General features: G+C 44.3%; 1 protein-coding gene across 1 annotated transcript in view; it reads left to right on the forward strand.

The window, feature by feature from the left end:
- The first annotated feature begins 732 nt into the window (after window positions 1-732).
- Window positions 733-20,535, forward strand: part of PGBD5 (piggyBac transposable element derived 5) — a 70,503-nt gene continuing 50,700 nt past the window's right edge. Inside the window, exon 1 of the mRNA XM_030499860.1 lies at window positions 733-1,417. Coding sequence (XP_030355720.1) covers window positions 742-1,417 — 676 coding nt within the window. The 5' untranslated portion in view covers window positions 733-741. The remainder of the gene's footprint in view (window positions 1,418-20,535) is intronic.

Below are 20,535 nucleotides of genomic sequence, written 5' to 3' on the forward strand. Positions count from 1 at the left end.
CATGTCACCCCAGGCCCATGCAAAGCCTGCCTGGAGCGTGAGCCGGGTGGCAGGCCCAGCAGCCCAGATGCCCCACAGCCTTGTGCTCCAGCACCTTCCCTGCTTTGCTTCAAGGGCCTCCCCAGTGCTGGAGCTCTGTGCCCCGTTTTGGCACAGCAACATCAGAGGCCCAACAGCCATGGCTCAGTCTCGCCAGCCACTATGAGCTGGTGTGGCCCCAGCCACGCTGTCGAGCCCCCGACTCACCCAGGCCCTGCCTCAGCGCCTTTCTCGTCCCTGGGGGAGGTCCCCGCCGGTGGCCCCTTGCCCGCGGAGCCCTTCACCCTCCTCCCCGCACACCGGGCGCTACTGACGGGCCCTGTGGCAGCGAGGCCAGCGCTCCTGCCGCTGCCCTGCCCGGCTCCAGCACCACAGGCGAGCGGACAGCTCCGGCTGGGGCCGTGGCCAGAGCCGGAGCCGTGGCCAGAGCAAGGGGCAAAGGGCCGGAGCAAGGCGCAAGGACCCGGGGCAAGGGGCCGGAGTACGGACCCGGGACCGGCGTACGGACCCGGGACCGGGCACGGCGCAGGGACCCCCCTTCTGGCGGTATCGCGCAGCAGCGACTCCGCCGCAGCCGCCGCTGTGGTTTTAAATGGGCGGAGCGGCGGCGGGCGGCAGGGCGGGCGGTGGGCGGTCCGCGCTGGCCCGCGGCGCCCATATAACCCCACCTCCCGGGCGCGGATTGCCGCGGTAATTGGCTGGATGTGGTACTTGGAGATGTTGAGCTGGCTCCTTCCCCCCATGTCCCTGCACACACACAGGGGCGGGTGGTGCGGGCGGGAGCGGGAGGCAGGGCTCAGCCCCGACGGTGGTGGGGCGCCCCCCACTCCCTGCCTGCCGGCCGCCGTGCCCGAGCCGCTCCTGCTGCTGGGCTGCTGCCTGCGGCCGCAGGACCCCGCCGAGCCGGGCCAAGGGGAGCGCGGGCGGCTGCTGGCGGCGGCCGAGATGATGGCGGAGGGCGGCGGCGGGCCGGCGCGGAGGAAGGCGCTGTCGCTGCTGGAGGCGGCCCGCTCCCGCTACGAGAGTCTGCAGATCTCCGACGACGTCTTCGGGGAGTCGGGCCAGGACAGCAGCGGGAACCCCTTCTACAGCACCTCGGCCGACTCCCGCTCCGCCGCCTCCTCCCAGGACGAGGACGACGACGAGGAGGACGAGGGGCGCCCGGAGGGACTGAGCCCGCGGGGCAGGGCGGCCCGGCGCCGCGCCCCCAGGGCGGTGGCCACCCCGGCGGAGCGGCGGCGGCAGCGGCAGGGCGGCGGTGGCAGCGCCGTCCCGGGCGGCCCCGGCCCAGTGGAGGAGGAGGAGGAGGAAGCGGAGAAGGGGGACTGGACCCGGTCGCTGCGAGACGTCCCACCTCCTCACTTCAAGGATGGCAGCGGTACGCGGGGGGCGGGCTGCCGGGCCAGGGGCAGCGGGGCCGGGCGGCTCCGGGCGGCCCTCGGGAACGGGTATGCCCGCGGGGGGTGCCCGGAGCACGGCGCCGGGGAGAGGAGCCCTTGCGGGCCCGGCTGTCGGCCTAGGCTGGTGCCCGGCCTTGGGGCGGGGGGCGGCACGTACCTTCCGCCCGGCGCTTCCCGGGAGCGGCCCTGCTGTCAGGCCGCTGGTGCGGGGAGAGCCTGGCCGAGGCAGTGAGCGGGAGGGCGAGGGGAGGCCGTGTGTGCTTAGTCACAGGCACCCCGGCGCCGTAGGGGTGCCCCGAGCGCCAGCAGCGCCGCGATCCCCGCGGGATTGGGCAGGCTCTCCCCCCAGCGCAGGTCCCCTGTTCGGCAGTGCACTGGTGTGGCCGGTGGCTGCTCTTCCCTTCTTGCAGGTGGGGAAAGCCGCTGGTGTGGGCAGTGCGGGTGACCTGAGCTGCCCTGCGCTGTGCAGAAGGGCTCTGGCAGTGGAGCTGGGGTTCCCTCTGGTTGCAAGGCTTTCCGTGCAGCCGTCCTTAACCTTAACCCTTCTTGCGTGGCTTTCGGCCAGAATGAATACGAAGGTAGTGGTGAAGTGACATGATGTGACCTACAGCAGCAGTGCACAGCACTGAGATCTCCATGGACTGCCTTGTGTAGCAAGTTGCACTACTGGTTTGCCTAGGGAGCCTTTATAACCTATCTGTCTGCAGGCCTCAGCATCCGAGTTGACTGTGTAGCAGCAAGGCTTGGCAAAAAGCGATTAATAGTTATGAAAAGCTGTGACATGAAATAAAACATTTGGATCACAGAACAGGATGTGATGATTGCTGTCATTGTCAACTGAGCTGACAGTTTGCCTGTCCTAAGGTCGCCTGTCATCCTTGGTTTTTTCATACTGTTTAATTCCTTCACTTTGCTGCTAAAAGGTAAATGCAGAAGAGTGCTGCTACACTTGGAGTAGCGTGCTGAAATTTGTGCAATGGGACAGGCACAAACCTATCTGAGGAAGCAGCTTGGGATGAGGGAGTAAGGTAGAGCTAGCACTGGAGGCCAGAGAAAGTTCTGTCATGATTCTGACAAATAGAAGTTGCATCTACCTCTAGAAACAGCTAGAGCCTGTAAAATGTTTAAATATAAAGCTGATGTGCCTTCTCAAAGAATTCCAAGTTTTATTGATGATTCTTATTCATAAGCATATCTGAGATCATGGACATACGCTTCATGGTGTGATGCTGTTTCAGCATCAATTATCACTTAATTTCTCTACCTTTGCTGGCTTATTTTTTCATATAATTACTTTATAGTAATATCAATTTTAACATAGACAGATGTGGGATTAGGATCTGGTTTGGAAAAGAATTAAGTTGATGACCTATTAATCCAGGAATTCATATTTCCTTTGAAATAAAGAAGTCTGATTTATGGTTGTCAGAAATAGATGCAGACGTCTCTTGAGGAAGGTGTGTGGATATTGCTGTGAATGTTTCCTCATAGTAACAGACAGAGAAGAGATTGCTGCTGCCCTTTCATTCTGTTGATGGTGATAGATGCTGCACGCTGTGATTTGATTTGATGGAAGTTCAGTTAGTGTCATGATTTGATATGTGTGAAATGTGTACCTTCTGTATATTTTGACTACTGAAATTCCAAGCTATGGAAACTACTTCATTGTATATAACTAAGCTCTTATAATTCTTGTTTTGATTGACTGTTTTTAGACCATGCATATGTCATAATTGGAGTCATGCTAGGCATACTTGTGGTGGCACCATTGTTGCTTCATTGGACACTGCTTTGACCCAAGAGTTTGGATGCATACCTGCTGAGGAAAAGGCATCTGCTGAGGTGAAGACAGCTGTCCCTTGCAATGACAGCACATCTTTTGGTCACTGGTGAAGTACAAACACAGAATGCAGGGTCAGACACAGAGCACTACAAAACTGTATTCTCGGTTCAAATGTGTTGGATGTAAGAATCCATTATTTCTAGGTTCTGAGCTTAAAGGAAGAGGTTTTCATGAGACTGAGATAAAGCTTATCTTTGGTTAGCACCAAAACTTCAGAGAAAGAAGAATTATAGTGGCAAGTACTTGATATCATCTGATGCCAGAAGACAAACGTCCTTGTGGACTGAAGTTCCATGAGACTTCAGCTATGTCAGTGCTGGAAATAAATCCTTGAATCAAACTAGGATCAAACATAGTGTCAAGCTTTTGGGTTTGGGAGACTGTCACTTCATGAAAGGGAAGGCATGGAGAACTAAGAGGTTCGTTAGTTAATGAGAATGAGCTAAAGCTCCCAAGGGAAGGAAAAAAAATTAAAAAGCCACTTACAAAATTCTTGTGGTCTTTTTGACTACGAGTAGAAAATACTATTCCTTCCTTTATTTTTTCTTGTAAGTTACTTAATACTGCCTTTCCCTCCCTTGATATTAAACTGATGTCTTGAAAAGTATTGTTATCTATTCCTAGAATTAGTCCTAGCACAGGCAGGCCAACTGGTACTTCCACCTCAAAAAGTATACTAGAGTCCCAGGAGTGCTGGGGGCTGACTGGCAGTGTTAGATGGTTCAGTATGTCCTCAATCTGAAGTTCGTCACTGCATGTGTTCCTGATGACACCTGCCTTGGCTGTGTAGCAGGTTCTGACAAACTGGGAAAGGTCTGGAGTAACTTCTGTGTAAGGAGAGAAGCGACTGGATGGTATTGCTACGCAAAACTACAGTGTCCCTAATTTTTGTTTTCTGCCCCTTCCTCAGGGATCTCCAGTACTGTCGTTCCTGTTCCATTTAATGAAAATAGTGGGTGCTTAGACTCCCTGGGAGATGGGGACAGTGGGATGAGACACAACATTAATAGGTTTAGCTGACTTCCTTTGTGGAAATCCAAAATAGCTGTTAACTTTAACACAGAGGTTAGAACAGATGGCTTGCTGGCACTGTGTGTTACTTCCAGTTGAGCTACTGTGTGAAACTATTCTTTTTAGTTGCTGAGAAAAATCCCAACCGTATTGTGACGCCCTGATTTTTAAACTATAACTAGTGGTGCTGTGTAGTTCTGATTAAAACAAGTTGAAGAAACAAGTACCTGTTAAAAATATCAAAGCAGTAATGCACATTCTGAGGTACTGGGATACGAGTAGTGGATAGGAGGTCTTGGAGACAGTTGCTGAAATGCCTTCCCTTCACAAAGAGTGCCTGGTTAAAGCAGGTCTGTGGGTAGGTCAACGTGTGTTGAAAAAGATGATGGCATTTATGATCAAATGTTAGATCCAGGCATGTTTTAGCATCTACCTTCTCATTCTCTCCAAATTTCCCCATGAAGGGGAAGCAGAATTGATTTGTTGGGAAGCGAACCTACAAATAGGTATGCTTCTAAGAAAGAAAGTCTGACCTCTGTCCAAACAGTACTTTAATTGTGAAAGGAACGATAGCTGGAACTCCTCTGGCTTCCCTTCATCTGACAGCAGGACAGAGCTAGTTGTGGAACTGCAGAAAGAGTAAGAGAACAAACCGCTGCGAGGAGAAGGAAAGCATAATTGAAATATATAGACAGAGCAGCGATTACTACTTTTAGTGGCAAGCTAGTAAGTGCTAGTAATTCAATGCAAACCCTTAATTTCTGGTTGCTCCTGCCTCGGGCTTAAGTGGTGTGTTCTTCCTTCCTTCACGAGTGGGGTGGATCTGAGTGATATGTTCCCTTGTTAGCTCAGTAATCTGGCCAGGAAATGTTCTGTAATAGATAGAGGTGGCTTTGGTTCTGGCCTTTCCTCATGGTAGGGTCTTCGAAGGTGCAAATATCCTGGTATTGCTGTAGCTTGATGTTCCTGAATTGGGGTAGTTGATGTTCCCTTCCTAGGGTCCAGTGCTTCCTATATCAATATAGTTCAGTGACCAGAAAGTTGGACCTCAAGTGCAAGAGCCCTTCTTACTAAGGATAATGTTTTAGGGTGGCAGTGATAATGGAGGTCTGAGCAAAAGTTAGTGCTGAAGTCCTCAAAGTTACAGCCAATCAGTGCTACTGTTATCTTCATTTTCTACACCCTCCAAACCCTGTTCTTAAGTCTAGACCCGAAGACAAAATGTTAAGAATGTTCCTTGCTGAAAGAGCATAGCAACTGCTCTTCAAGTTGTATTTAGAGAGTGCAACTAGCTTTTTATGGATTTCCAGAGTACTTCTCTGAAACACTGTTTGTCCTAAGTTACCATCTTTGAAGAACATGCTCTCAAGGAGAAGTTGCATAGGCCATGTCTAGCAATCGGGCTCTCCTTTTCGTCTTGAAGATGTTTAAATGAATATATAAAGTAGTTTTTAACTTTTTTTTTTAATTATTTTTAAATGGGAATGTTATTTTCCAGAAATATCAGAATATGGGCAATAGCCATTTATTCTATCATGGCTGCAATCTGACAGATGAAATCAGCCTGCATGTTCCAGCTAAAGTAAGGGAAGCAAGACACACCTTTAAATGCCAGGTTGTGACCACCATCACAGTAAAAAAGGGGTTTTTTTGTGTTTAATCGCACGTGTCTGTTTGCATGTCAGCTGATAAGACATCACTCTTGATCGGATTTTTTTCAGTCATGTTGTTACTTTATGAATGTTAAATAAGGAAAATGAATTTAGTTCCTCCAAGTTAGTCACCAGTGAATCACACAGTACAATGTATATTGATATAGCATAGAGTTGTTAATTTCACCGGTGTTTGCATAGTTTTAGTAGAGCTAAACAATTCAGTTACAGTTAAATAATCAAAGGAGTAGAAAGTGATACAGGTAAGGGGAGAAAAGCTTTTAGCTATTACTTGAATGGCTATAATTGTAACTGGGCAGAGGGTTGTGGCAAGTCTTAGCAGGACGTAGTGGGAGATCCAGTGTGCATATTCTCCCCAAGAGTATGGACAGGTGGATGGGAGAGTGGCATTCCAGCAGCAAGGAGGCTGGAGGCAGAGCTCTTGGGTCAGGCTGAGCCATGAAAGAGGGCCATATACATACCGCTGTCTAATAGTGCTGGTGGTCTTGGATCAATGGAACCTGAAGGCTTTAGTCTTCTTAGATTGAGGTCAATATTTAAATATTCCGGAGGTGGAAGAAAAGCTATAAAAGCTACTTAGTTGCTTACAGCAGATTCTGCTGCAGAAATATCTGGGCCAAATTCTCTGACTATAAGTGGATGAAGTGCCGCTGATGTGATTCGCTTTTGCTTATTTATGTCATCAGAGACTTTAGCTGCTTTTTACTTGCATAACCATAGAAAATACTGTGGGGAAAGAAAAGAAAGTGTATCTATATAGTCTGTTCTTGCATTCTAAGTAGAAATTACTTACAATGACAGCATCACAACACTTCCAGGAAGATATTATAAATATATGTCACAAAGGTATACATTACTACTTTGCAGAGTCTTTATAGGATGACTTAAAGGTTTGAAGTTTTGCTAAATAAATGAATTATGCAAAGGCTCAATATCTCATACGCCTTACGAAAGCTAAATGTGCTTTTCAGGTGGTTTCACCGGGTTTAGAGCACACTTCCATCATCACTGAAGTGAATCAAGTGCCTGACATGACAGCCTTATTGATTCTGAAATTTAGTGCAGCTTCGCTACCTGTCTTCCCTTCCTTCTTTTGCCCATATCTCTGCTATTAAATATGCATTTGGAGAATAACCTAGTGTTGACAACTTCACGGGTCGGGGAAGGTTGTTCTCTGCTTTTATACAGAGAACCAGTTTTGGTCAATACTTAAGACGTGAAAGCCTGTATGCACTGCAGATCAAGGTCTTCTCCATTGACACTGTCTAGCCTTTTACAGAGGCAAAAGCATATTTACTCATATATCTGTTACTGCATAAAATGAGTCTTTTCCTCTTACAGCTATTGATGGGTCATTTAAAATAAGTCAATTAATTCCTACAGCTATTCATGTCCTTTTGTCAACATCACAGAAACAGTACAGCAAACAATTTCCTTGTCTGCATACCTTAAAGTCAACATGGAAAGGAAATAAGCCTCTCTGCTGAGTTTAATGAGAATGTTAATAGTGGAGTTGACTTGCTAATTCTGTATAGACTGCTGGGTCCCAGGAAGCTGTCCTAGATGCCATAGACTTAAAAGAAGTTGGAAATTTCTCTTAGGTGTGCTTGTTCATGTAGGTGTTTTGTTTCCCTCCCGTGCTCAAGCTTCCAAAATTTTGGAGTAGATGGATTTAGCAGCTTGGAAATACAAGGTGCTTATGAAAGGGAAGATAATAATGAATACAGCTACACATCTCACCTAAAGGTTAGTGGGATATAATCCCGAAAGTACCTCATCCTTCCAAATATTGCCAAAAATAGGGCATGTTATTAGAAAACAGAACAGATGGACTTAAAAGGAATGCATGGCTAAGACAAATGCATGAGGATACTAGCATTTGACATCTCGCTTCCTTGTGGCAAGGCATCCTTTCTAGGAGCTTATCCAAGCTCCCACTTCATATTCCTTAAAGAACAGGATGTTAATCAGTCACTAGTGCTATCTGAAAATGAACAGACATAACTGAGTGGGTCTTTTAAAAATGAAGCAAGAGCTCCTTGACTAGGGGACTGCAGGGAAATAGGCTTGGGAGGCTCCTTAGCTTATTTTGTCTCTGTATAAATTAGTCCTGGATTATCTCCTGTTTTTCTGTGAAGACAACTGGTATTAATGGTACATGATAGAAAACATGCTTTTGATTCTGCTTGCCTGGACAGCATGAGGGATTCACATGACCTGTATTGACAAGCTGCATTTGCCATTAAGAAGAACAAAGAACAAACAGAAGCAAATTCTATTCAGCAAGCAATACAAAGCTGTAACTGTGCAGTTGAAAACTGGGCAAACTTTGAAGTGTAGTCAATCAGGCACACTGTAAGGATGCAAAAATCATGCCAGAGAAGGATATGCAGAAGGCACAGAAGCAAAGAATATTGTGTATGTCTGTCTGCATGGGTGGAATTAGCTGTGTGTTGGACAGGGAGATTACTGGACTGAGATAAAAGATACAGCAGGCCCATCAGTGGGCACAAATGGAAATGTTATTTCTAGTGAAGAAAAAAGGCAGAAAAAAGACTTAAAGCAGCTGCTGTTATAACTGTGATTCATTTCTGATTGCATATGGCAGAGAGGTGGGTGTGTACGAATGATTAAATTGAAGCAAAAAAAATGAGAATATCTTTCTCTGTTAAAGTTGCTTACGAAATTCACAGTTGTGGAAAGTCTGACTCCAGTGCATATAGTCATCGGTGCTTTTTTTGAAAGGTAGATGCTGGCTAACTTCCCGGTGGGGTAGCACTTGTAGGTGTGCAGACTGGGGTCAGCGTGCAGCTGTGGGTGTGTGGCTATTCCCTTTGATGTCACAGTGCTGTCTGCTGATGGATGCACCCTGCTGATACAGGGCTTGGGCAATGGTAATCTTGTCAGTTCATGCACAGAAAAACTACTTTGAAGAGGTTGTATGCATTGAAACTCATACATGTATGCACTTATGCGTATGGCTTATGGCATTTAGGATGGGGATCTAGTCTTATTTTGCCCTGGTGCAGGGAAGACACTGCAACTGGACTGCAAGGCAAGAGGAGGTTCGTAGACCTTCACTTGCTGCAGTGGTCTAGTGAAAGTGAACCACCTTTGGTTTGGGGCTACGGATTCCCAAAATGATCTTGAAAAATGTAAGATGCTCTTACATCTGTCATGCTGGATATATTGTATTACGGATACAAATGCATATGTGGATATAAATTTATGTAGCCTTTCAAAGGGATTCTAGCTTGCTGGACTGTATTCCTGAATGGCATTACTAAATGAGAAGACCTCCTTAAACTGAAGACTTTTCCTCATTTCTTGGTCATCATAGTTATTCCTGACTTACTTACAAACTTGTCCTGTTAATGTAGTTGGTTGGTTTGAGATGAAGTAAAATACAACATCTGAAGATTTGTACTTGATCTGCATAAACTCCCCTTTGTCATTGGCTTTGAGATTAAAAGAAACTAAGCACTAAGACATGGACTGCGTTTGAGTGATCTGTAGCTATTTTCATGGTGCTAACATTGCTGCAAATAGTTTCACTCCTTTCCTTTCATGTTAAAGAAAGGAGGCGCCTTTAAGCGTATCACGAATCTTCGCCACTGGGAAAAGTGTGATGGGTTTTGGAGTAGATGACATCCTGTTCTTTCCACTTGACAGGGTTTTACTTGATAAATAAGGAATGACCCCCTCATAAAAGGCCTTTCTTCATCTGCTTCTGTACTACTGGGTAATGACTCACACTTAAACTGACATCAGAGATGGTCTAAAACAGCTTGTCAAACCTCTACAGCTGACCCCTGCCTTTGTGCCCCATGGGGTCTAGGGGCTCCCAATGGGGGTCCATCAGAGCAGGGCTTGTCCTACCACCCCAGCAGCAGAGGGTGCTGAGGCATCCCCTGGCATGGGCTACCTCCCTGGGGACAGGCTTAGGTCAGGTCAGGATGTGGGCCCGTGGCTGGGCAGAGCAGGATAAGCTGGAGCCTGGCCCGCCCCGTCAGAGTTACTTCCTTGTTTTCTATATTTCTTGTTTTTGGAGGCAAATTCTTGAGGCAGGAACCATCTCTGCATTACTAGCTCTGAGTTTCATGTTGCTCCTTGCATTATGCTACATCTGTTGCAATAAAGCTTGCGGATATTAAAATATATAGGTGGGAGAAGCAGGTAGATGCAGAAACATCTGACAATAAATACCGTCTATTCTCTAAACACCATGTAGTCTCTGGCAGGTGTTCTCAGTAAAATTGTTATTAGTACAAATGTCTGTCTGTCTCCTTTGGATTTTGATAAGGTCTGGCCCAGTATCTCCAAAATGTAAATGTTCTGATTTTTTTTTTTTTTATTTAATGAGAATTTGAAAACACTTTCCTGAATGGAGGTGGACTTACTGAATTTGTTTGTTAAACTTTTAGTTAATATGAAGTTGGGAGTGACTCTATGTACACTGGAGGACAGGCTGAGAATTTGCAAGGTTACTGACAGCCTGAAATAGGTGGGGGGGAGGATGGACAGCATGGTGCAAGAGAGAAATGCTTAGTGTGAAGATAGCATTGACTAACAGCAGAAGTGGAAAATGGAGGGGAAGTGGAAGAACTGTTTAGGTGGAAAAGGAACTGGAGGTTGAAGCTGAACAGCAGACAAATGTGACTCAGTGTCATGTTGTTGTGAAAAGGCAAACATCCTCCCCAGATATTTAAACAGAGTGTACAAGACTTGAGATGAGACTGGCTTGCCATTTAGGAGAGTCTGGGTCACCAACCCACATGAGAAGCAAATAAGTCAAATATGAAGAAAAAAGGCTGAGAAGCAGAAAATCTACTAACTGGACCATCTTTCAGTATTCTGTTTTTAAGCCATATGGATAAGTAAGGGCTATTGTAGGAAAGGGAATTATTTGCCTTATGTGCTCTGAAAACTGAATATAAGGAATAACAGGTATAAGTTGAATTGATGGGTAATTAAATCAGGCATGATAGAAACCCTCAGTGCAGTACTGTGGAAGACATGAGGTATGTCACTGGAAACCTAAAAACAAGTGGTGCTAACCTGTTGTAGTAGACTGACACCCAGTATGTATGCTGAATGGGGATAGAGGCCCATTGCTACATTTTGGAGGCCACAGGAGTGCCTAGGTTTGTACTTGCTTTCACCCATGACTCTCTTTGCGGTATGAGGAGCCCCCTTGCAGCTGAATCCAATTGCAACACAAGCCTCTGTAGACCATGAGGATGAATACATGGAGGAGCACAAGCACAGGTTTGGAATAGGCCAGATGCCTGCAATATCTGATGGCCATGCAACAAGGTACAAGAAGGGACAACAGAATGTCTACTCCATATTTCTCCAATTCATGGACTGGATATCAGAAGGCTGTTTCTTCACTTCCTTGTGAGATTTGTTCCTTTTTTTTTTTTTTTTTTTTTCTTGCTAGGCTAGGAGTTAGAAAGTGACAGGTTTCTTCACAATCTTCCTTCGAAAGAATACAACCCTACTTCTAGTAGTTCTCTCTCTTTCCCAGCTTAGGATCAACTCTTTGTTGGCAAACTGCACCAGGTTCCAGGTAAGGTCTTATAGTTCCTTGATCAAAGGTACTAATATGTCACTATCTCCACGGAAGATAACTAAAAACCTGCCTAATGCTACCTAGAAAACTACTGGTCAGAAGTCAGCAGTGCATCACTTCTCTGCAGAGTAAGAGACTGTCTTTGATTTGAGCAGATAATTAGAGAAAGAATTCATTACTGGTCTGTAAGATTTATTTTTGCCAAAAAATCCAGCTACTGTCTAGCAGGATGGTCAGCTCAGCATTGCCTGTTAGTGTCTTAATCATATACTCAGTTCTAGTTGCATGTTCTAGCAAAAAATGAAACTCGATTTCCCATAGTCGCCTACCTTCATCCAGACAACAACTCTCTCAGTCAAAGATCTGGGTAAAGAGAAAACTCTTACTCATCCCTGTTGATGCCAGTTAACAAGTACCTAGTTAGAAACAGAACAGACAAATTCAGATACTTACTATCCTGTAAGTAATATCTTAGAAGCTTACTCACTAAAAATTATTCTAAGGGGACCTGTGATACAAATGCTTTGCATTTGTCTTGATGTCCTTGATTAGTCTTTCGTCCAAAATCTGTTCAGTCTTTGAGGAGTATTGAGATCACAGTAACAACTTTAAAGTTGCCAAGTCTCTTATTTCTCTTTGAAAGTCTTTATTTTCTCAGCTTGATATAGCACCTTGAACTTGGATTCACTTAGGTCCTTGTTATGGGGCTTCCAGTATTTGAGGATTAGAAACAAAAATATATACTAAACTGCAAGTTTTGATTTTTTTCACCTTTTTTTTTTTTTTTTTTGTCTCTGCCACAGGTATTGCAGATTCTGGTGTCCTGTCCTCAGACTCATGAAATGTATTCTCTTATGGACCTCATTAGTGGCCTAGAAAATGAAGGCAAGATCCTTGCCCCAACAGCTGAAGCACACCTAGGTTACCATGAAGCTCTGTCCCCCAAAAACTGCACCGGCCTCACTTCCTCCTTCTTTCCTTTCATCCCCATCTTATGTTATAGAGCATTTTGCATCTTTCTGTACAAGGCACAGCTTTGTGTTAAGAGGTTAACACAAAGCTAAGAGGGATGAGAGTATAGCCAGAAGTACCTAATCCTACAATCCCACTAGACTGGGGTAGATACAAACCACCTTGAGCTCCGTTAAGTGCAAATTATAGCGCAAGCACCTACTTGCTTTCTGAGGCAGATGGTGGGTGTAAAATATTCAGCAATGGATATTTTTGAATTGGTACTGTCAAAGTGGGTACTGAATATGAAACTGTTGTAGGAATGTGAAATGGGCTTGACACTGTTAATGCTGTTGATATTGTACCAGGCTTTAACTCTTTTTCTTTTTTTGGTGGCTGTTGGCTATCACCCCCTGAATCAATGAAAAGAAACGAAGTGAGCATTAGTTTCTTTCTAGAAGCAGCCATTTGTATTCTATACTGAAGCAGAAAAATTTGATAGCATTTTATGGGCAGATACAGCAGTTGAGTGAGTGAAGTGTTAAAATACAAACGGTGCCTTTTCTTCAGGTCTTTTGCTGAAAGGTCGACTCAGAAGGGGTCTGAGTATTGACCTGGAGCAGCTTGGCATTGAGCAGTGCACTACCAATTGTTCTAACGTCAGCTTTCTTCCTAAGATAAAAGGGAGATGGGATTCTTTCTTTTTTAAGCTGAAATGGGCAGCTAAAGGGAAAATGCTTCAGCACAATATTTTAATCAGAAAAGGAGTGAGAAACAAGTGTAACAAAAGCTGTTCAAAACTTTACTTTCAAGCTTTTAGTTTCTGTTGAATCCTTTTAATCTATACTATAACCTTTTCCTAACCTCCTCTTCTCTGCTACAGCATTTGGTTTCTCTAATTGTATTCTGCCTCCTAGAATCCTTTGCTGTCACAAAAATGAACAATTCTCTTACATCTTAATATAGATCCTACCGATACTTCACATTTTAACATCATGTCCTTAGTCATTATGAAGCTTCCTCTTTTTTTTTTTTTATTCTTTTGGGCTCTGCTGGGCAGCATGTCTCCACTGTTCCTGTTAAATGTGCAGGTAGTCTGGGGCAGGGGTTCATTGTTCAAATTTTACTGCTTAGTAAGCCAGGCTTTTTGCAATTTTGCTCTGCCCCTTGTGCACAGGTCCATTCCTGTGGGAGGAGAAGGTAAAGGTCATCAGGTACTGAGTTCTCGCCTACCTTATAGAAAAATAGCTGATGGGGGTTACAGTCTTTTGAATTGCCCTTGCTGAAAGACTGCTTGCTTGAGTTCAATCCTTACTAGACTGCACATTTGTAGTGAGAAGAGCCTGTAGGCTTTAGCAGCATCTTCTGCCATCAAAGCTAGTTGATGTCGAGAGGCAAGGCCATGTGAAACCAGACTGCCTGTTCTTGCATTCATAGTGTCACATAAAGATGACAGCTGGTATTTCTAACATACCAGAGTGATGGCCAGATGCCCCTGACCACGCTGATCACCCACACCCGCTACAGCTGATGTTCCAGATCTGCTTGTGTGGGAGATGCAATATGTGAACAACTGTCACACCCACCACAACATCATACTTAGCTTGAAAAAGCTGGAAGGAATGCAGTGTGCAGCTCAACAAAATCTGAGGTTTGGATCTAATAGGAATGGTGCTTATCTACGGGTTTAATTATCCCCGGATTAACTAGCCACCTTCTTCATTGTGTTTAGATGAAGGCTGCACTTCAGGGCTGTCAGCGCTGCGCTGGCATGGAGTTTTGAGTGAGCATTTCATTGGGACTGAGGTGTGAATGCATCTGTGCTCCTGCTGCCTAGTAGAAGAGACTAGTGGAAGTTCAGAGGCTAAAGCACAATTCTTTGGGCTAATGGGTCCCATTCTTTGTGGCAAGCATTAAAGGAATATTATCCCTTATCCTCCCTCATCTCTACTGGGGGGGTGGGGTGTGGGGTGGTTCATCTATGTCTGGCTCTTCCCTCACTCCAGAGAGGCTCCCTCCCTTGCAGCCCTTTATTCCCCCGACATTGGTTCTAGAGGGAGGAGAATGTGGCCAAACCCAAGTGATAATTTCTATAAAGAAAACAAAATTTAATGTTTAAGCAGTTTTGGTTTGTCTATTGCTTTTCTTTTCCTCTTTGAGACTTGCTGAACTTGCTGTTCTGCATACTGGTGGAGCTTGAATTGCTTCCTAGAGAAAGGAGACACACGGATGCGTTGTAAGTTTTGCTTTCTGTGACCACTGCTCTAGACAGCTGATGTAAGTTGCTTTGTCTTGCTTGTAAGCAAGCTTTTAAACTCAAGTTAAAAAAGTTAGGGTTTTTTTCCCTAAGCAGAGTCTTTAAGCACCTCTTCTGCCATGTCTTCGAAGACTCTGTATTTTATTTCTCACTACTCATTCATTTGTAGTTATTCCTGGATTATTTTTTTTTTTTTTTCAGAGTGCATCACTTGACATTCTAATACTTACACCTCCATGTCATTTGCTTGGAGCAACCCTGATAAGAAACATGCATAATCTCACTTTCAGAAACATAGGCTATGGTGTATTGTTGCACTGGTGCATAAGAATAATCTGATAACTGTAGCTCAAGGCTAAGTATCCGCCTCAAAAGCTGGACTGGAGCCTAAGAGACCCTCGAATAAATTACTGTTGTCAGTTACCTCCCAAACTGTAGCCTTGAAAATTTCTAAAGAGATCCTTTTTGATGTTTATCGAAAGCACAAGCTGTTTGCTTTGACTGTAAGACATTGTTACATGGTGACTTGTGTGACTGGATTTCTCCCTAAACATAGCATTTAATTACGTTTTAATAAACATTTTGTATACTTACACTCAGATCTGATACCAAACTTAGTACTGTTGTAAGTGATAGAAACTAACATGAAGACCCATGATCAAAAGTGACAACCCATGTTCATCGCTTTCAGTTTGCTTGCCAACGTTTGAGAAGAGCAACCAGAATCTATTGAGTGGTAGTTGCAAGGCCCTGAAGGGCAGACAGCGGGGCTGCAGGATAGACTACAGAGCGTTTTACAGTAAAAAGATATTTCCTTCCCTTCCTACCAGTATGCATATTGCAGCCTCAGTCTTGCTTATAGGAATAATAATTTGCATGGCTGACTGCACAATGAGTCTGTGCTCAGGGAAACTTCCTTCCACTAGAGAAAAACACAAGGCGGCTAAACATCCTTTTGATGCAAATTAAAACTCAAAAGTGAGTGTTAAAGGATGTTAATACAGTACATTATCCTTTGAATCCAGAGAATTGTATAAGCACATGCTTAAAGAAACACGTATGTGGTGCTACTTTAATGATATAAGCACATGCTAAAAGTAGAGCAGCATGAAAACTATTATACCAATCCAGAAGTACCACTGATACTACCACTTCCTTGTTCTTACAAGAAGAGCAGTTTTTGGGGGGGGTGGGGAAGGGAAATGACTTCTTTTCACAGCAATCTTGTTATACTGGTTTTATACCAGTATAGATGTATATACCAGTACAGGTAGATCAGCCGAAGCTGACAGGATTTGAGCACAAACTCAGTGGTTTGCTAAAGTGAGGGTGAACTGTGTCTGCTCAGCTGTTTTGGCTGGTTTAGTCCTGAACACTCAAGGGCAATGTTCTCCTAACATGTTTGATCATGCACCCCTATCAAGTAGAAGTTTTTTGAGCAGATACCCCCAATCTATGTATTTCTATTTATAAATTATATACATGCAGTACAGTACTAGTATATTATGTACATTATAAAACATACATGAAAAAAGAAATTAAAGGATGAGAAAGATGAAATAAATGCTATTTATTAATTTTATATTTAATAGTATGAAAAAAATATTTTCATCCAGCACACTGATAGATTGTCTTGTGCAGTCCCTGGCACCCCATCTGGAAACCATTGTGCTAGGGCCTATGAAAGGATTGTTATATGAAGCTCATATATGGGCAAGCAGGACTGTGGTCATTTGTGTCCAGATTTGCCAGATTGTTTCAGTCCAGACCCAAAAAGGGAATTTCTGTAAAGTGGCTTGGTACTCTCTGACAGGAGTACTGCCAGACCCAGATTTAGCTGTGATGAAAAGCAGTATGTTCACCTGCTTTCTCTGTCTTCTCTCTCTTCCCCAAATAAATAACACTTTAGTTTGCCTAGCAGGTTCGAGGTTTTGATCACACAAGGTTATAAAAACTCCAGGCTCAGCCTTGCTAATAATCTGAAGGCTTTTTTCTTTTCTTTTTTTTTTTCTTCGTTTCTTCCCCCCCCCCCAACATCAGTGGGGGTTATAGCACTTAGGACCTAGTAGAATCTGGCTGTAAGGAAGGGATGTAATCAATTCTTCATGTGGAAGGAAAAATGCTACCTATTCACACTTTGCAAGGAAGAAAGGAGCTATATCAGAAATGATGGAAGAAGCTGATGGCCTTGAATGAGACTTGCTTAATTTTATTTTATGAGGTGGTCAACATAAATAAGAAATGAATTGAGAGAAGTGTTGCTTAAGTGGGAGACCTTTGTGAATACAGCAACACGTGGCTGAGGGAGTGGAAGGGCAATGCAAAGGAGCAAATCTGTCTATAACACAAAACCACCATTAGCAGTTAAGTCTGGAAGGCTTAGGAAGCAGGAGACTCCCTATGGAGATACATATTCTTGTTCTGTATTTGCCTTGCTATTCCTGCACATAGAACCCAGAGAGCGGGGAGAGACTTAGCAATCAAAACCTGAGGTTCTTGGATACTCTTTTCCTGGGGAGTTCTACATTCAAAGAGAGCTTAAAAAAAACTATATCAGCAAATGGAAGCAGGCTTGGAAACGGGTGGGCATTCTTGATGCCGGAGCTGCAATGCTGAGCAGCAGCATAGACTGATCTCTCGCAGAGAGCAAGTTGACACTGGTGTTTCTGATAAATGAACACTGACTGAGGCAGTATCTCAGTAACGGCAGGAAGGGAGGTCTCTGCTTTCTAGAAAACGCAGTGGTAAAGAGGCAGAGATGCTTGGATGTCAGTAGCAATACAAGGAAGAAGAGTTTTGCCATGTGAGAGCAGTGACCTGCCTAAATAACCCTCAATGATTTGTTATTTAAGTGGAGGCTGTGAGGCATCTAGAGAATAGTTCTCCTTTTAGAAGGTGGTGTGGTGCTGGATAAACACCGATGTGCTCCTCACAGATGTTGGCCACTTCCTTGCTAGCAGGGACTGGCCAGGGCAAGAAAAGGACTTGCAACAGTAGCTCTATGTGAGTTATTTCACGTCTCCTATGAAAATAAATTGATTTTGGTGGGCTGGCTGGGCTATACAAAAGAGTTCATTTCTGAGTTTGCTCACTTGCAGAAGTATGTACGTCACCTTTTTGGTGTTTTGGATTTAAGCCCACGGAATTTGAATCCATGCTTTTAAGATTTTGAATGCTTCTTCCATTATGTTGAGAATGATTGAAGAAGGTTTATGTGTGGCACACTCATAACTGTGGATCATAGGAAAAGGGGCAGGAAATACAACTTGAAACATTTTCATGTAACATTACAATGCTTTTAAAACAAAAAAAGAAACGTCTCCAGCAGCTGACCTCCTTCACCAGTAGTTATGGCATTTGATCTGTGCCTACCTGCTAATTAGGTATTCCTTGCCAAAAAGGGTTTAATGGAAAAATCGTGTATGAAAATATGACTATAGATGTCAGCACAGTGTTAATTCACATGGGCCAGTGCTTGGGAGCAAGGGAGAGAAGTGGAACAGGAACCAGAGGGGGCTGGGACATATGGTTTTTTTTTTTTAAGCAGCCACTGTGTGGCCCGGTACAGGTGCAGATCTTTATTCTGTCGCTATCACCTGAATAACATACAGTTGGACACAGTCCTAACCAATGCTGACCCAGCTGACCACCCGTTTTATCTGGCAGCTAATCCTTGTCTCCCAAGCATGTACCCTTAGAAACAGCAGTTGTAGACTTGGAGAATTCATACTAACATAAGCCTCATCTCATCGCTTAAGTGAAATGCCAAGAGAACGGGAACCTTAGAGATACGGCAGTGTCTCAAAACTGCAGGAAGAAGGGTGGGGAAAGCGGCAGAGAAGTGGAGCTTAGGGTAGGTCAGGGTCAGATAACAGCAAGCAGGCTGGGAAGTCTAGGAATGTATATAATGCAGCAAACAGGACATAGGTCCCAGTGCCAGCCTGAGGCATGGAAAAGCCAGAAGCACAGATGGTATGATTAACCTAAGATAGCAGAGCGTTATCAGTCACAGAGTAAAATATTCAGGGAGGCTGATTCCCAGTTCCTGCACTCAGGAAATACATGCTCTGTCTTGGTGGGCAGCCAGTTTGGAAGGGAAGCACCACTTCTGTCTTTGAGCAGCAGTCAAAATTCACAGCCCTTATTTAAATGGGAACTTTTCCAGTTACTTATTATGAAGTAAATACACTCCATCATCATATCATGAAATTATAAGCCAGCATGATATGAAAACAGCAATTTACATCTTTCCCCTTTAAGAAATCAATCTGTAAGTAGGTAAGAGTATGCAGGACAGGACATAGCGTTTACAGAGGAAAAAAACATACTCAAACTTCTTTATTACTATGTTAGTAAAACAGTACCTTAAGCATGCTATTGACTCTGCCTGTGGGCTCTAATCAGGCACAGGCTTTTAGTCCAGACAGGTTTTCCAAATCATGGAAGATTTAGCTCTGGTATAGTAATACAAAGATCTGTTCCAAACCCTACTGTGAAGACTGTGCAGTTCTCTAAGAGGAAGAATATAGCTAGGAAATGTGAAGCTCCAGTTACTGAGGTCTCAAGCTATAAATGTCCCAGTCTGTGGTTACAGAATGGGAGGCTATTATTTCTGTTGTCATAATGCCCAGAAGCCTCTGTAGCAATCCTTAAGGTGAAGTGCTTGGCGCTTTGCAAACAGAAGGACATACTTTACAGTGGTTGTTCCCACGTCACTAATTTAAGTTTACCTTGCAGATGCATCCTGTATAATTATACCTGCAGATTCAAGGAACTGGTATTTGGGCCTGTTTTTTTATATAGCAGAAAGATTTATTGTCTTTGTCTTCCACTCCTCTGCTTAATATGACACAGATTTCATCACCAACAACCATTTTTAATTATTTTTTTTTATGTGATCCCACTGTGTAGTTCTTTGAAAATCTCTGCTGTATGAAATCTCTGCTGCTAGGTCCAAAATGAGAAATACAAGCTACCTTCTCCTTTTATAAGATGAGATATGTTCTTACAGTGATTAAATCCTGCAAGGTCTTTCAGCTTTTATTGGTTCATGTGTTGGCAGCCCCCAAAAAAGCATGGAGAAGACGACCTGCAAGTGTAGCTCTGGTGTGATGGATAGCTATGAGTAAGCAGTGCCTGTCTAGTGACCTCAAATCTTTTCCCTGCCTGATCTTAGAGTACAGCATACTAAGTCTGTGTTTGAGGAGATGGACAAAGCATCCCTTCTGAAAGGCTATGAGAGAAGGCACATGATGCTCCTCTTAGCAAACGTAGTTCCATGGCCTAGTTCCTGTTCCTCTTGTGCCCCAGCAGCTGTGCAGCATGGTGCGGGCCATAGGGGTGCTGAGCAGTTACACTTGGCTGCACAAGTTGCTGGGTACAGGTTGCAGGAGTGGTGCTGTGTTGCTAAGAATCACACTCTGACTTCATGCACTGTTTAGCTCCGAGTTGTGCTGCTGGCTTGCTCTGCACATGCAACTCCCTGAAAGCCTTCCCTGGGGGTACAGCGGCTAGTAAACACATCTGCGTCACCCTGGAGTTAGCACAGGCAGCACAAGTAATAAATCTGCTTTTTTGCGCAGGTGACTGTTTTCTATTTTACACTTCATTGTTGAAGAAAAGCTCTGTTTTCTTACAACTGAGAAGTTGCGGGTTTGTAAGAGTCATTAGGAAGTCTAAGCAGTTGCAGTGCCATGGCGTGCATCATGTATCCTGCATGTGGTAAGAGGATTAGGGATATCAATGTTCATGGTATAAGGAAGTAATTTATTGAACTTTCCAGCCAC

Source organism: Strigops habroptila, chromosome 10 (genome assembly GCF_004027225.2).
Source record: "Strigops habroptila isolate Jane chromosome 10, bStrHab1.2.pri, whole genome shotgun sequence".
Classification (NCBI taxonomy): Eukaryota; Metazoa; Chordata; class Aves; order Psittaciformes; family Psittacidae; genus Strigops; species Strigops habroptila.